The sequence below is a fragment of the Canis lupus genome, chromosome 7 (genome assembly GCF_003254725.2).
Source record: "Canis lupus dingo isolate Sandy chromosome 7, ASM325472v2, whole genome shotgun sequence".
NCBI classification, from domain to species: domain Eukaryota; kingdom Metazoa; phylum Chordata; class Mammalia; order Carnivora; family Canidae; genus Canis; species Canis lupus.
The window spans coordinates 9,620,355-9,634,517 of NC_064249.1; the positions used below are offsets into that span (position 1 = coordinate 9,620,355).

The window sequence follows — 14,163 nt, forward strand, 5'->3', positions numbered from 1 at the left end:
AATAATCCTTGTTATTAACGCTGCTTACAAATAGCAAGTACAAGAAGCAGGTTAACCTGTAATTACATAATATTTAGAACCAAAAAAATGTCAGACATTGAATATTTCATGTTAGTGAGCCTTTGCTGTTACCCTTTCAGTTTCTACTGCAATTTTTGCCTACTTTTTTTTCGTTCTACAATACTATCCTATAACCTGGTCATTCTGGATATCTAGCAACACTTAAGCTGTGATACCTCTTTAAACACCTTAGGTCTATATAACCCAACCTAGTATAGGAGGGGAGGGCACATGCACAAAACAGTGAAGTAGATATTAAAATTAGTTTATTTTTCTACTTAACTTTTAATAAATGAGAAGAAACACAGTAGTCTGTCTCATAAAGAACATTTATAATACATAACAATCCATAAAGCCTCATGGTGAGGTAGGAACAGCTTTGGAAAACAATGCACAGTCATAAAACATACAAAAAGTTAGGTAAAATGTTGCAGCACTAAAGGACATTTTATCTGCATCTGCATTTAATGAGATGATAATTGCATTTAACTGTGCCACATCTGGCCCAAAAGGACAGGCTATGGTCGACACAAAACAACACAACATGGAAGTTTCATTAAAGAATCACAGAATACATTGATACACTTCATTGTGCTGTTTCAAGGCAGGACCATAACATGGCAATTTGTGTCTTTTTATATATAGCCACATAATAATTGTATGTTACATTCCCTTCAGCATCTTTTTGCCAAAGACACTGGACCACAAAATTTTTGGTTTAAAAGTTTAAACTGAATGACATACAAAAGGCTCTTGTGCCAGTGAAAATGACTGCTAAATATTCCAGAGCTTGTTAGTAAAACAAAATAGCATCGCCACATAATATCGGTAGAGCTACATCAAAATAGTGCTATTACAATTCCCATTTCAGATGGCCAAACACTGTATTTGACAATTCTCCATTTAAAAAACAAAAAAAACCCTCCACCTTTCCAAGAGTTTTAACACTGTTTTATGCCTTAACTGAAACTCTATTAAAATAAATATTTCTATATTGTAGAATTATTCTCCGTATTTGTATATGTGTGAACATCTTAAGACAGCAGGTAAATGACATTTATATCATTCAAATGATATCTGCTTATAAACAGTAAAAAATCTTCAACCTAACACCAGTTAGCCTACTAAATACTTCACATTAGGTTCCATAGGCCCTGTCCCTCAAAACTTTCAAAATTCAAAATTAACTGAACATGTTAACAAGATACAAACATGTTAACATAGTCTCCTACCTACTGAGATTTCCCAAGGTGCTCTTGATGGAAATTTTTCCTATTCAAATTACACACCTTAGTTATACAAACATTGTTTTCTAAAATGCTAAAACACACCAGTTTTTGCCCTTTTTTGACTTTTTTTTTTTTTTAGGTTCTAGTCTATATTTTTACAATGCAGATGCCCTTCAAACAATCCTTATTAAACAATCATAGACGCTGAAAAGTGACAATGGAGAAGGAAATCTCTCATCACTAAGGCGGCATTTGGCTTGGAAAAATTGGAGTTGGTTTTAATTCAGGCACATGCAGCACCTCCTTTTCACTAAACTGAGACAACAGACAAGTTTCTAAACACATATTCTAAATACACTGATCTTGCTCAAATATAAAAGAGCCAGCAGGAGAGATGCACCTCCTAAAATTGATGCATTGCTATAAAACAGCATATTTAAATATTGGGTTTAAGTCTCCTAAGAATTCAGGGTATTTCCCTCATTTTCTTCCAGGAAGGACTAAACTAGTTTGGAAAAGACACTTAAATCCCACAATATTTAAATATAAAAGCATTTTTTTTTAAAAGATAATGCTAAAAATGGGTTAGAAAGTGCATTGTAAAGAAATAAATAATTCTCTGCTAAAACTCAAAAGGTGAGTCAGTGCCCACGGATTTTGCTATTATGACAAAGTCCTTTGAAAAAAGAATTCTATGGTACCACTTTGTTATGTATAAGCGATTTAAAAATTATGAAAAGTGAAATAACTGAAATCTAAAGGCTGTTACCTTCAAAGCACTTTTGGAAAAAAAAAAAGAAAGAAAAAAGCCCTTGTCCCATGCTTATACACCATTAAAAAAAAAAAAAATCCTCATTTAGCTGATGATGTCTTATACGTTATGCAACCTTTAAGAAAGACCCAATAGAGCATTTGTAAAGAAAACCCTACTGAATGTATTTTACCAGTTATCCTATTGTGCCATTACCAAAATGTTTTTATAAGATAAACTGTTTTAAGATCTTAATAAAATGGTTTGCAGTTTTAAGTGTTGAATCAGGAATGTACGTGATACAGTACAGTCTGAAGTCTTCTCTCTTGTTTGCCCATATAATGAAATTCCCGAATTTCACGTTTAAAAAGTTTTTTTTTGCAAAATTCAAAGTAACTTCCAGTTTAGGAATTGAATTATACAATTATCAGATAAGAGTATTAAAAGATCAAGATGTATTGCAAATTGGCAGGTTATGGTTTTGGCCCATTATAGCAAATGTGAACTTACAAACTGTGTTCCTAAAATTACCTCATTCTCATTGGAAAAATCGACTGCTCTTAAATAGGCCCATTGCCAGCAATAGGCTTAGACTAGAAAAAAAACACACCATCTACCACAAAAGATCCCTTTAAAAAGTTAACTGTCCAATGCCAACGCTTTCATCTTAAGACCCATTAAACAATGAATTATTTCAAATCCCAAAAGATAGCCATCCCAAAAGTAGTCAGCTATAAAAGTTACTGAAGTAGTCAGGATACCTTATTTCTAGAAAAATAGAGCTATACATGATAACTGATATTAATATTCATCCTTATGAGGACAAAAATCTAGTTTCTTCACAAAGCATAACCCCCTCTCTGTCAAGAAAAATATAACTTAAATATCCTTAAATAATATTTGCGTATGGATTTGAAACCCATAGCAACAATGAAATAGCCGAGAACAATTTCCTGTGTAGATACTGTGGCATCTTACAAAATAAGCCACTATTGCAAGATCTGAGCAACGTCAAGACAGGATGACCTACAGAATCTTAATGATTAATTTGGCCTTGACTCTGTTTTTTAAGATTTTAATATCCAAATTGCATTAACCTTTAGATTTCCTTTTTCTCCTAAGTCAATGGCTCTGGGCAAAGCACAAGAACTGCTGGTTGTACTCGAAAAAAGCTGTTTGAATCCATTCATGATTGGTCACCATGAAATGACTAAGTTTTTAAACACCTACAACTTGAAAGATTACACGAATAAGCTTGCATTTAACATATAACCTATTAGATTAGCTTTAATGTCCTTAAAAGTATTTACTGTATATATTTCTTAAGTAAACTTTCAGCTCAATGTTCCTAATGCCAATCTTTCAGAGAAAGTAATGCTGGTGAACATGTCCACATTTCAGACTAACTTTGGTAAAAGAAAACATGAGTTAAAATTCTCCCCAATAATTTTAAAATGTGGTCTGAATATTAACTTCTAACAATCTAAATATTTAATTTGGTAAACCTTCTTCCCTGCTCTTACTCTTCATATGCCCTATTATATGTAAACTGTAGTTCAAGTTGTTAATTATCTCAACTGTTTATTAGAATAATATTCAGCAATATAGAATCCAGGATGGTAACTGATCTTCAGAATTATAAATAACCCATGTGAAGAAAAAAGGAAACTTTTTCCTAATAATATCCATGAGTCATTCTTAAAAACATGTTGCCATTATGCTATGTAATGATCTCAGAGGGCAAGTAAATATTACCTAAAACGTCAAAGGAAACAAACCTGTTGATGATTTTTCAAGTTTAGTGATTATAATCCTAAAAAACAAAGTATAACACTGGGGGAAAAGAAAAGCAGAGAAATTCCAGTAACAATTTTAATTTATTTATCCCCCTAATTAACTTTTTTTTTTTTACCATGGAAAAAACTGGAAATCAAATGTCATTATGTTATATAAGGTTTATACTTACTTTAAACAAAAATGTAACATAGTGTTAAAACTGGCTTTCCAAAATTGTTACAGCATAGCTGTACTCTGCACTAATAATCACAAAGTTGTAATATAGAACTCTGTTAAGCAGTCCCATTATGTTCTTACAAAAATAGAATTAAACTGTGTGACCAGACAAGGACTTCAATTACACTACTTGGCAAACTTAGAATTTCAATGGAGTCTTTTTTTCCTCTTGCAGTTTAAAGCAAAAGTCAAATATCACATCTTTCTCAAGACTCACAAAGATGATTCAGGTTGTTTGTTTGGCATTTTTTTAATCTCTATCACAACAGCAGGGATGCTTTCAACTTTAGTCCTCCGGGGCTTCTTCTCTAGATTGTCGCTAAGTTCTAGACAAGAAATGCTAACTGTTGGGGCCTTTTCTGCATCCTTTCCAGAAGGGGCTTGTGGCCGTGTCCCACAACACTGCTTCAAAGCACACTGAGTTCTGCAGGCAAGTTCACACGGGACTACACTTGATTTAGAGCCTACGCTAGCAAATTCAGGCTGAATGGTAGTAGCGTGAATTCCGTGATTATGAAAAACGTCTTTAATGATTTTGGCCACCTGCATGTAGGATGTCGGGTCTTCACATTTTATGTGAGCAGTGGCAATGATTCTGCTTCCAGCAAGTTGCCAGACATGTAATTCATGAACTTCCTCAACTCCTTCAACATCTCGAAGTTCTTTTATCAAATTTTTGATATCAATTTGTTTAGGAACAGTTTGCAGAAGAATTAGAGCAGATTCCTTAAGTAATGGATAAGTTGTGTAAAGAAGTATACAAACCATTACAATGCAAAGAGTTGGATCTAAATATAGCACCCAGCAAGGACCAGCCTCATGAACTGTTGCATGAGTACTATTAATTATTTCTACAAATGCTTTGCAGGGGTCAGGGATACATGGATTCACACAAAACTCCCCTTCAGGACAACCCCTCCAAGAAAAGTAAAAGACCAAGGCATTTACTACTACAATCACTGAACCCAAAGCATCTCCAAAGACATGCAGAAAAACTCCACGCATGTTAAGTTGTGCAGCCTTATCGTCATCTTCCAATTCCACATGGTCAGATTCTCTGATAAGATTCCCATTCACTTGTACTTCCACTGCATCATTTCTAGACTTTTCTGGATCTATAAAGAAAGGAAAAACGCTGTATCAAATACATTAGCAGTGTTTATACAAACTTCTTCATTCAAGTCCATTTTAGTGAAAGAGGTGAACATTTTTCATGGAATAAAATTTTTTTAAAACGTGCCCAGGACAGTTTATTATATAAACTGACATGTTGGGAACAAGCCAGGGCAAAATCAAGTCCTTAAGGAGATAGTGCTTCCCCGTTCTCCAAACCAGCCCCCTACTTCTCCCACCTCCAAAAAAAGTTCATCTTTTCTGTGGGGGTGGGGTCCCCTGTACATTCTGCTCTACTTTTCGGCATATGCAAGAGAAAACGTAAAATCGAATGCTATCACCCACAAATTAAATGCAACTAGGAAGAAGTCTACTACAAATGCCTGATTTGACACACAGCTCTGGTCCCTCTTTGTCATTAAGGTGTTGTAGCTAAATCTTAACTTTTATCATGAACAGAAACCAAGAAAAGAGTCTCTTGGTGGAGTGTTTAGAAACGACAAATCAGCAATATGAGCCCATCAACAATCATAAACTTCAGGAAAAGCTGCAACGATCACTATCTACCCTACCAGTTCTTAAACCAAACGTACCCATCTTTTAAAGGAATTACTGTCTACACACCAGAGCAGCCTCGTTTTCTTTGGAATAAGACCTCGCAGAGGGGGAGTAAGGGGAAATTCAACTGTTTAGTAAACCTTTCAATGTACAAGTTCAATTTCATTAACGTGATATCCTGCACCTCGAAGAAAGAACAAGTAGTATCATCCGACTAAACAAATAAATATAAGCGGAAAAAGGCTGGATGGAAATACACCAAATTATTAACATCATCAGAGCTTGGGGAGCTGGGCTTTGGTCGATTCCTTTTCCCCATCTCTTTTCTTTCAGCATTTTCCAAATTGCTTTCAAGAGTAATCATATTTAGAGGGGGGGGGGGGGAAGCATCCAGTAAAAAGGGAATAAGGGAAGTCACCGTCAGGCTTATTTTATAGTATGATTTTCCAAAGTCCGGAGTGAAAGGTTAAAACATGACCAAACAGGGTCCTGAACTAGGATCTGCAGGATTAGGCTCAGACTGGAGACAAGTAAGTGAAATACACACACACACACACACACACACGATGCCCGTTCGGAAAAGACACCTTTCACCGGGCTTTTGGGGTGAGGGAAGTCCATGGCTAGGGGGGCTCTGAAAAGAAGAAACTTGTTTGAAGGGCACAGGAACTACTCGGGCAGGGCAAGGTTTGTGACGGCCAACAACTCAGGATGAGGTGGGGATTCTCTCCGTTTCCCAAGGGGTGGGGGTGGGGGTGGGGGGTCGGGGGCAGGAAACTGAATTAGGAAGCACTTTGGATTCCGTGGAAACCCCGATCAGGAGAGTCTCTCGGGAAGACGGCTCCCGAGGGCGGCTGTGGACGGTCCCCCCCCCCCGCCCCCTCTGCCCCCCGCCGCCCTGGGTCCCCGAGAGCCCCGCGGGCCCCGGACGGCGGCCCCGGACGGCGGCGGCGCGGGCAGCAGGGGGCGTGCGGCCCTCCCGCCCCGGGCCGGCCGAGGGTCCCGCCGTCCCCCGGCCCGGCCACCTGCGGTCACCCTCCCCGGCCGCTCACCTGGCCGCTCCAGTTTCAGCCCGTTGGAGTTGCTGCTGTTGGACACCAGCGTGTTGGTCTCCTCCGCGTCGGGCCTCTGCTCGCCCGGGGTCTCGCTGTCGTCGCCGGCCCCGGCGCGGCCGCCCTTGCCGCGGGCCCCCTTGGGGAGGCCGTGGCCGTGCCCCCCGTGCGAGTGGCCGTGGCCCGAGTCGTTGCCGAAGCCGCTGTGATGGTGGAAGAGGCACAGCCCCATCACGTTGACCAGCAGCCCGGCCACGCCGACCCCGAGGACCACCAGCGGCTGCTGCATCTCGTGCGGCTCGATGAAGCGCTCGATGGCCTCCAGCAGGATGGCGAAGCAGAGGCCGGTCAGGAAGATGGCGTTCACCAGGGCCCCCATCACCTCGGCCCGGATCCAGCCGAACGTGTTCTTCTGGGTGGCGTGGGTCCGCCGGGCGAAGCGCTCGGCCACCAGCGCCACCACCAGCGCCAGCACGTCCGACAGCATGTGGAAGGAGTCGGAGAGCATCGCCAGGGACGAGGTCACCTGGCTCACCACCACCTCGAGCACCATGAACATGAAGGTCAGCAGCAGCATGCACACCAGCCGGCCCCGGTTGCGACCCCAGCACCCCATGGCTGCGGGCCGGCGGCTGCCCTGGCGGCGCGGGCGCGGGCGCGGGCTCGGGCGGGGGCGCGGCGCGGGGGGCGCCGGGGGGCGGGGGGTGCGGGGCGCCGCGGGGCGGGCTGCGCGGCCGGGCGGGGTTGAGCCCCGGGGTCAGGCCGCCGCGCCCCCGCGCCCGAGGGCGTCCCCGGCGGGCGGGCGGGCGGGCGGCGCGCAGCTGCTCAGGCGGCCGTGCTCGGGGCCGGCGCCGAGGCCCGGCTCAGCCCCAGCAGCCCCCACACCACAGCGGGGCGGCGGCGGCGGCGGCGGCGGGGGCCGAGGCGGCGGCGGGGAGCCGGGGCTGCTCCGGGGGCCGGGGGGCGAAGAGCCGGAGCGGCAGCGGCGGCGGGCGGGCGGCGGGGGCGGGCGACGGGCAGCTCCGCGCTGCCAAGGCTGCGAGCATCTGCAGGGCTCTCGGCGCAGGTCTTCCCGCCGCTGGTCTCCTCCGCTGGGACTCGGACCGCGGAGCTGACGCCTGAAGAGCTAAAAAGGCGGCGGCCCCGGCAGCTGCACTCGGCCCGGTCTCCGGCGCCTTCTTCGCCCCCCCGCCTTTGCAGACGGTTTACAAAAAAACTTTGCTTTGCACTCGGAACCCCCGTTTTCACACGGACCCGAGCGTGACAAGGCCCCGGCGCCCCGCCCACCAGGCCCGGCACGCCTCCCCATTGGCCGGGACCCCCTCACGACAGCCTCCGCTCCCCGCCCTCCCGCGCTCGCCATTGGGTGGGGGCTCGGGGGGGCGGGAGGGGGCGGGGCCGAGGCGCCAACAGATGGGGGCGGGGCCTTCCTCTCCGGGAGCCGGGCGTGGGCCGGGGGCCGCGGCCGGGTGCAGCGGCGGGCGTCGTGGGGGAGGGTCGGGGGCGCGGGCCGCGTGCAGCAGGAGGGGGCGGGGCGGGGCGGGGCGGGCGCGGTCCCCCGGGGCGCGGCGGGGCGGCTGCCGGCGCCCTGCGGGTCCTCGCGGCGCCCCGCGCGCCCACGGGGGCCGGGCGGCCGGCAGACTTTGATCCTCCGCGCCGAGTCCACGTGGTGGGTGAAGGGACGGCTCGGGAGGCGAGTTGACCGAAGTCAAGCCATCTTGGTATTTCGGCTGACCCTTAACCTAAAAGTCAGCAGGTCATAAAAAGAGTCACAAGATCCCACTGATGGAAGACCACAAGACCCGACTCCCTCTGGCAGGAGCAGGCACAGAGGCTGCACATTCTTAAAATTGCTCCCTGTGGGTAATTGCACAGCCCTAGGACAACAGGACTCCCCGCTCGGGGTGGGTGATAAAGTTCAGCAGTAAGCCCCTCCCGAGACCTCAGCCGATTTTTTAAAATTAAAAAAAAAAAAACAAAAAAACTTACAAAACCGTTACAGGCAAAGGTGATGGGGGGGGGGTCTGCTGCCCCACCTGGGAGGAGAGACCGCTGCTTTGTCTACGAAGGGCCCCCCCTTCCAGGTAGACTTTGGTCCCCGTCCCTAAGGGCTGGCTCCCGAATGCCCCCTCCGCCGAGACACCCCCCCCCCCCCCCCCGGGCCCGAGAGCCGCCCTCGCGCGGCCTCCACCCGCCGCCGTCCGTGGAAGAGACCAGAGACTCTGCGGCGCTGTGTGACCGACGGCAGCCCGGGATGGGGGGGGGGGGAGCCGGGGGGGGGGTGTCCCCGGGGGTCCACGCGCCCTTCCTGCCCCGAGACCCCGGGGTGACGCGGCCGCGCTGAGCACCTCGACCTTCCGAGCGGTCCTGCAAACGGCAGGAGCCGTGTCTCTGAAAATGTTTCAACCGAGCAGACCACCCCTATCACCAGCATCCCTAGGAGACCTTGTGTAAAGCCAGATATTATCTAAGGACAGTGTAGGGCACCGACGTCAAGCGGGAGCAACCCGGGCTCCGGTGCCAGCTGTGGGACTTGGAGGAGCGTCACCCAATCTCGCTTAGACCTGTTTCTTCATATAGTAAAGGATTGGGCAAGAGGAACTCTTTAAGATCCTTTCTGACTCTAAAATTCGAAGGCTCTGTGATTGAACAAACGTTTTATTTATAGACTACAGAGAGCTGAACCCTGTGTTGGTTGCTATGGGGAAGGGAGGGCCAGTTAAGAATACAAAAGCAGGCGCTTCTGTCCAGGTGGAGGTAAACTATCAACATATAAAATGTTGGAGTTACACTGAAATACTCAATAAATTGTGCCAGCTCTAGTTTAGAGTGCATCCGTATGCGCTGTGCGCTGAGTGATGAGTTCACCTGGGAAGTGAAGATTTCCTGTTCCTCAAGTGGAGGGGTGGCTGCAATCAGAGTCACCTAAGCTGGACCCCTAAAGGCCTTCCACAACCCCCGCCCCCCAGCAGAAGGAAGAACCCCCACTGTTCTGGATTGCTACAAAACAAAAGCAGTGCTAGCCTGTGCCTCAGGATCTATATATAAGGCTAGTTTGGAGCCATGTTATTTTGCATTTTAAAAAATATTTCTATTTCTGTTTTCTTTTTCCCCATTTGTATGTGGTATGTTTCTCATTTCTCCATCCAAACTACAGAGCTGGATCCCTCATCTTCTATTTCTGTTCTCCAGCAACAGAAAAGAAGGGAGAAAAGTTTTCCAGACAGTATAAAAGGAGGAATTGATAGGAGTCGATGGTGAATTGGGAGGGTGAAAACGAAGGAGGAGAATTTAACCAAAAGAGTTCAAATGTTTTAACCTGCTAAAGAAAATACTGCTTTATACAGGTGAGGAAGTTGGTGAGGTGGGGTGGTGGAGGGAGGAGCTGACTTTAAGGGGAAACTAGCCCATTTTTAGTGTGCTAAATTTGAGATGAAGTCTGGATGGTGACAGTGCTAAGGAGTGGGGAGATGGGACTTGGGGGTTCATAATAGTTCAACTGTCCGTACCCCCTTTGGTGTGGACAATTGACATTTAACTGATCATATTGAGTAAACACAGCTTCAAACTTCCTTCCAACTAGCCCCTCCAATCTAGAAATGGGGTGCCACTTATGGGTCAAGATATTCCAGGGAAATGGCTGAGAGGCAGTTGGAAGACTATTTTGCTGCTTATCAGGAGCTGCTGTGTCCCTTTATTTAAGCAACAGATTTCTCCAAATGTGAGAATTTAATGCCCAAAGAAGAACCAATAAGGAGATGTAGAAGGCAGCGCTGCTCAGGAAACAGGATAGTAATCTCGCCAATAACGAAGCAGACTGAATTGGAAGATGTCTAGATCTATATAGAAACAGGCTCGGGGACACCTGGGTGGCTCCGTCAGGTAAGCCATCCCATGCTGCATTTCGGCTCACATCACAATCTCAGGGTCAGGAGATGGAGCCCCGCTCCTGTTCTGAGGGCTGGGCGTGGAACCTATACATAGGATTCTCTCTCCCTCTCCCTCTGCTCCTCCTCTCCCCTTGCCTCCCCTGGCCCACCCCCCCCCCCACCTCTTGCACTGGCTGGCAGGTGCTTGTCTGCTCTCTCTCTCTCTCTCTCTCTCTCTCTCTCTCAAAAACAAACCAAAAAACAAACAGGCTCTTAGGTTCAATTCAACCCAATAGTCACTTATGAGAACCTATTTTGTGCAGACTCTGATTTCTCTTATAAGCCATTTCACAATGTGTTTTATTCTCACATGTAAAGAGGGAGGAGAGGGGCAGAGAGCTACATTTTCCAGGTTGTGAAAAGTTGTAATCCTGCACTCCACAAAGAGTAAAACCATTTACCTAACAGCAAAAACTTTCAGTTGAGTAGACTTTTCTTCCCCCTAGCACTGGGTAGTCAAAATACCTTGGTAGCTCTGACTCACGTGTCCTTTGTCAGCTGGTAGCCAGCCCTCCTGGTGTTAACACAGCCAGGAGTGGGTTAATGGGGAAGAAAACCAGGTTATTACTCACCAACAACCCTGGAGGTTGTGGCCCCTAGTTGAGTAAAATGGCCTGGCTTTTTTTCTTCCTAGATCTTGAGAGTTCTGATAGATATTTTGCTTAGCATTCAAACTGACTAAACTCAGCATACTTTACAGATGAGAGAATAATGCTCCTTTTGGAGAGAGACTGCCAATTTGAGTGAAAAATCAAATGTGTAACACAAACTGCAATCTCAAAGGCCTCTAAAGACCCCACCCTGCTCTCAAGGCCAAGCTCCTCGGACCTGGAGCTGCCCAGGGCAGGGAGCTAGCCTGAAGATGACCCATCCAAAATGCAGATTTCTAAGGACCCTCACAAGGAACTGCCACACACAGACACACCTCTGAATCTCTGTTATCAAAACTCACGACTACACCGTGGAAAGAAGAAGAAAACCGTGTGAAAACCAGATTGCATTGGACTTTAGTTGACAGTAAAGCACTCTTCATGTTCAATCTTCAGGCAAAAATGATGGGGGAAATGGACCTGTTTGGGTTTTTTTTTGTTTGTTTGGGAACATACTTGAATAATTATTACAAATATACAGTAAAATCTCTAGCAACAACACGAGAGCCAAGGTTTGAATTTCTAGCTGCTCCCCGAGGGACCAGGCAGTTGAAAAAAGAATAAACAAGTAACAATGCAGTAATAAAGCCCAGAAACATCACAAAAGGGCTCAGGGGTATAAGGGAAACCATATGAAAGAAAGGGTCAGAGCAGGAAACCCTATGAGGAAGCAAAAGGGAGACAGCAAGAGTGTAGAGTAGAATGTAGATTGAGAGGCCCAGGACAATCGCTGAGCTTTTTGTACGTGGTTAAGTCAGGAATGGCAGGGGAGAGTGAATAGCAGAGGACAGCTCAGTTTTCTTGGAGACTAAAAACCGGATGATAGTTCTCCAGTCATGCCTGGAAATTAAATCTAGAAGTAAAGGCCATTGACACCTATACAGGAAGGCTCATTAAAGACATTTGTGAATTTTTTGGGTGCAGTGTCAGGTTAGACCAGAAGCTGTTGAAGGCTCAGGTAGTCCGTTTTAAGATTTAGATGGAATGCCCATTCTCTCTTTAGCCCTTCTACTCTAGGGGCTAGAGACTGGAATCAAGTACAAAGAACAGAAGTTTAAAAAAAAAATGCTTGATTTAAAAACATGTTTCTATGACTCTCTCCGTTACTTGCCTATAGAGATGCTGCTGACCAGAAGAGCATCTTGAAGGTATCACACCCCTAATGAATTTTAGAAAGGCCAGTGAACTGGTCCTTAAAAGTTACTATGTGATTTGGGGGGCGTCTGGGTGGCTCAGTCCAGTTAAGTGTCTGACTCTTGGTTTTAGCTCAGGTCATGATCTCAGAGTCCTGAGATTAAGCCTCAAGTCAGGCTCTGTGCTCATCATGGAGTCTGCTGGAGATTCTCTGCCTCTCCCTCTGCCCCTCCCCCTCCTCTCTCTCTCTCTCTCTCTCAAATAAAATCTTAAAAAATAAAGAGGTACTATGGGACTTTGGAGAAGTTATTAAACCTCCCGAGGCCTTAGTTTCTATACCTTTTCAGTGAGTGGATCAAAGAGATGGGCTCTGGCCTGGAGTTAGGAAATGAGTAAGGAGGGCCCTTTCAGGTTACCTGTGCTTGGGGTCACTATGGATCCAGGGCTGCATTTTCAACTTGAAGTTTCAGAAACAGCATTTTTATCATTTCACCTGCAAGGGACTGATTCACATGGATTCAAATCGGACTAATGTGCTGGCTGGACCCCTGGTCTGTTCACTTTCTCTGTGTAGAAGGGAGAGCCCATTGCACACAGCCTGCCTTCCTGTTGGTGGACAGGGCCATTCAGAAGCAAGGCCACCCAGGGAGGAGAGAACTAGACCAGCAGTAGGATCTTCTGTGGAGGGAGCATTTCTATTCTCTCTCCTAGGCTGTGAAAGTCTCCTGCCTGTCTTTGCATACACTCTGCCCTCCTGCTCCTGAGTTATAATCTCCTTTGCCACCAGTTACCTTTTCAAGACCCAGATCTGGTCATTGCAAGATACACATCCACCACCGTCACCCCAGCCTCCAATCCTTCAGAGGCCTCCCAGTGTTCTGGGAAGAACCAAACTCAAGTGCGTGGGACTGAGTATGGTCTGGCCCTGGCTGCCCTCCCCAGCCTTAAGCCATCACCTAACAGGACTGGCCTTTCCAACCACCATGCTCCCTCCTGTGAAAAGTCTTCTGGACGCACTGTTCCCTCTGCCTGGGACACTCTTCTGTCCCCCTTTCCCCGCTTTAGCTCTTGCTCAAGGGCTGTTTCCTCAGGGAGGTCTTCTCTAACACCTCTGACCAGGTCAGATATCTCTAGTGCAAGTTCTCCTGGCTCCTTGGCCTGATCTTTCGCGGCACAGAACAACAGTGCAATTAACATTTATTTGCGTCAGTATTTGGTTAGTTGTGAGCTCCATGTGGGCAAGGGCAGTGAGTGCTTTTGCTCACCATTATATCCCTAGACATCCTGGCTCAGTAAGTATTTGTTGAATGAATGAATGTTAGTCACTTTACTCAAGCTTGGTAATTCATGCATTCAGTCAACAGAACCCAAACATTGAACACCCATGGTTCCCTACCTACACTTGAACATGAGAATCAGAGCACCCTTTCCTTCTGGACAGTGTAGGGAACACCATGACGTTGTCTTATTAATTAGCTCACCTTCTTTGCTTCAAGCAGACTTTTACTACGATATTATCTCACCCAAGATACAATTAATTGGGTGAAACTGGGACTCAGGCTTGAAATCTGCCCTATGATAACATTCTAAGTACTCACAGTTTTCAAAGCACCTTCTACATTCCTTCCTTAAGATACAATGATGACTCTGAAGTTTGCCGAGTGGATCCTACAG

General features: G+C 46.3%; 1 protein-coding gene and 1 long non-coding RNA gene across 5 annotated transcripts; one reads left to right on the forward strand and one right to left on the reverse strand.

Moving 5' to 3' along the window:
• Positions 1–309: 309 nt before the first annotated feature.
• On the reverse strand, positions 310–7,438 carry SLC30A1 (solute carrier family 30 member 1). The gene is made up of 2 exons (XM_025429851.3): positions 6,777–7,438; positions 310–5,168 (listed from the first exon to the last, which is right to left on the reverse strand). The coding sequence occupies exons 1-2, from the start codon at positions 7,390–7,392 to the stop codon at positions 4,267–4,269; spliced, it is 1,518 nt and encodes a 505-aa protein (XP_025285636.1). The 5' UTR covers positions 7,393–7,438; the 3' UTR covers positions 310–4,266.
• Positions 7,439–8,426: 988 nt separating this feature from the next.
• Positions 8,427–11,859, forward strand: LOC112648373 (uncharacterized). 4 transcript variants are annotated; one of them, XR_004817269.2, is made up of 4 exons: positions 8,427–8,445; positions 9,934–10,123; positions 10,486–10,658; positions 11,406–11,859. It is a non-coding gene; the product is annotated as an uncharacterized LOC112648373 (long non-coding RNA). The 4 variants fall into 4 exon arrangements; XR_004817270.2 differs by lacking the exon at positions 8,427–8,445 and adding an exon at positions 8,491–8,639; XR_003128959.3 differs by lacking the exon at positions 8,427–8,445 and adding an exon at positions 8,500–8,680.
• The last annotated feature ends 2,304 nt before the right edge of the window (positions 11,860–14,163 follow it).

Coding starts and splice junctions, on each gene's coding strand:
- SLC30A1 (XM_025429851.3), bottom strand. CDS start 7,392: ATGGGGTGCTGGGGTCGCAACCGGGGCCGGCTGGTGTGCATGCTGCTG. Junction 5,169..6,776: donor GCTGAAACTGGAGCGGCCAG/GTGAGCGGCCGG, acceptor CTTTCTTTATAG/ATCCAGAAAAGTCTAGAAAT.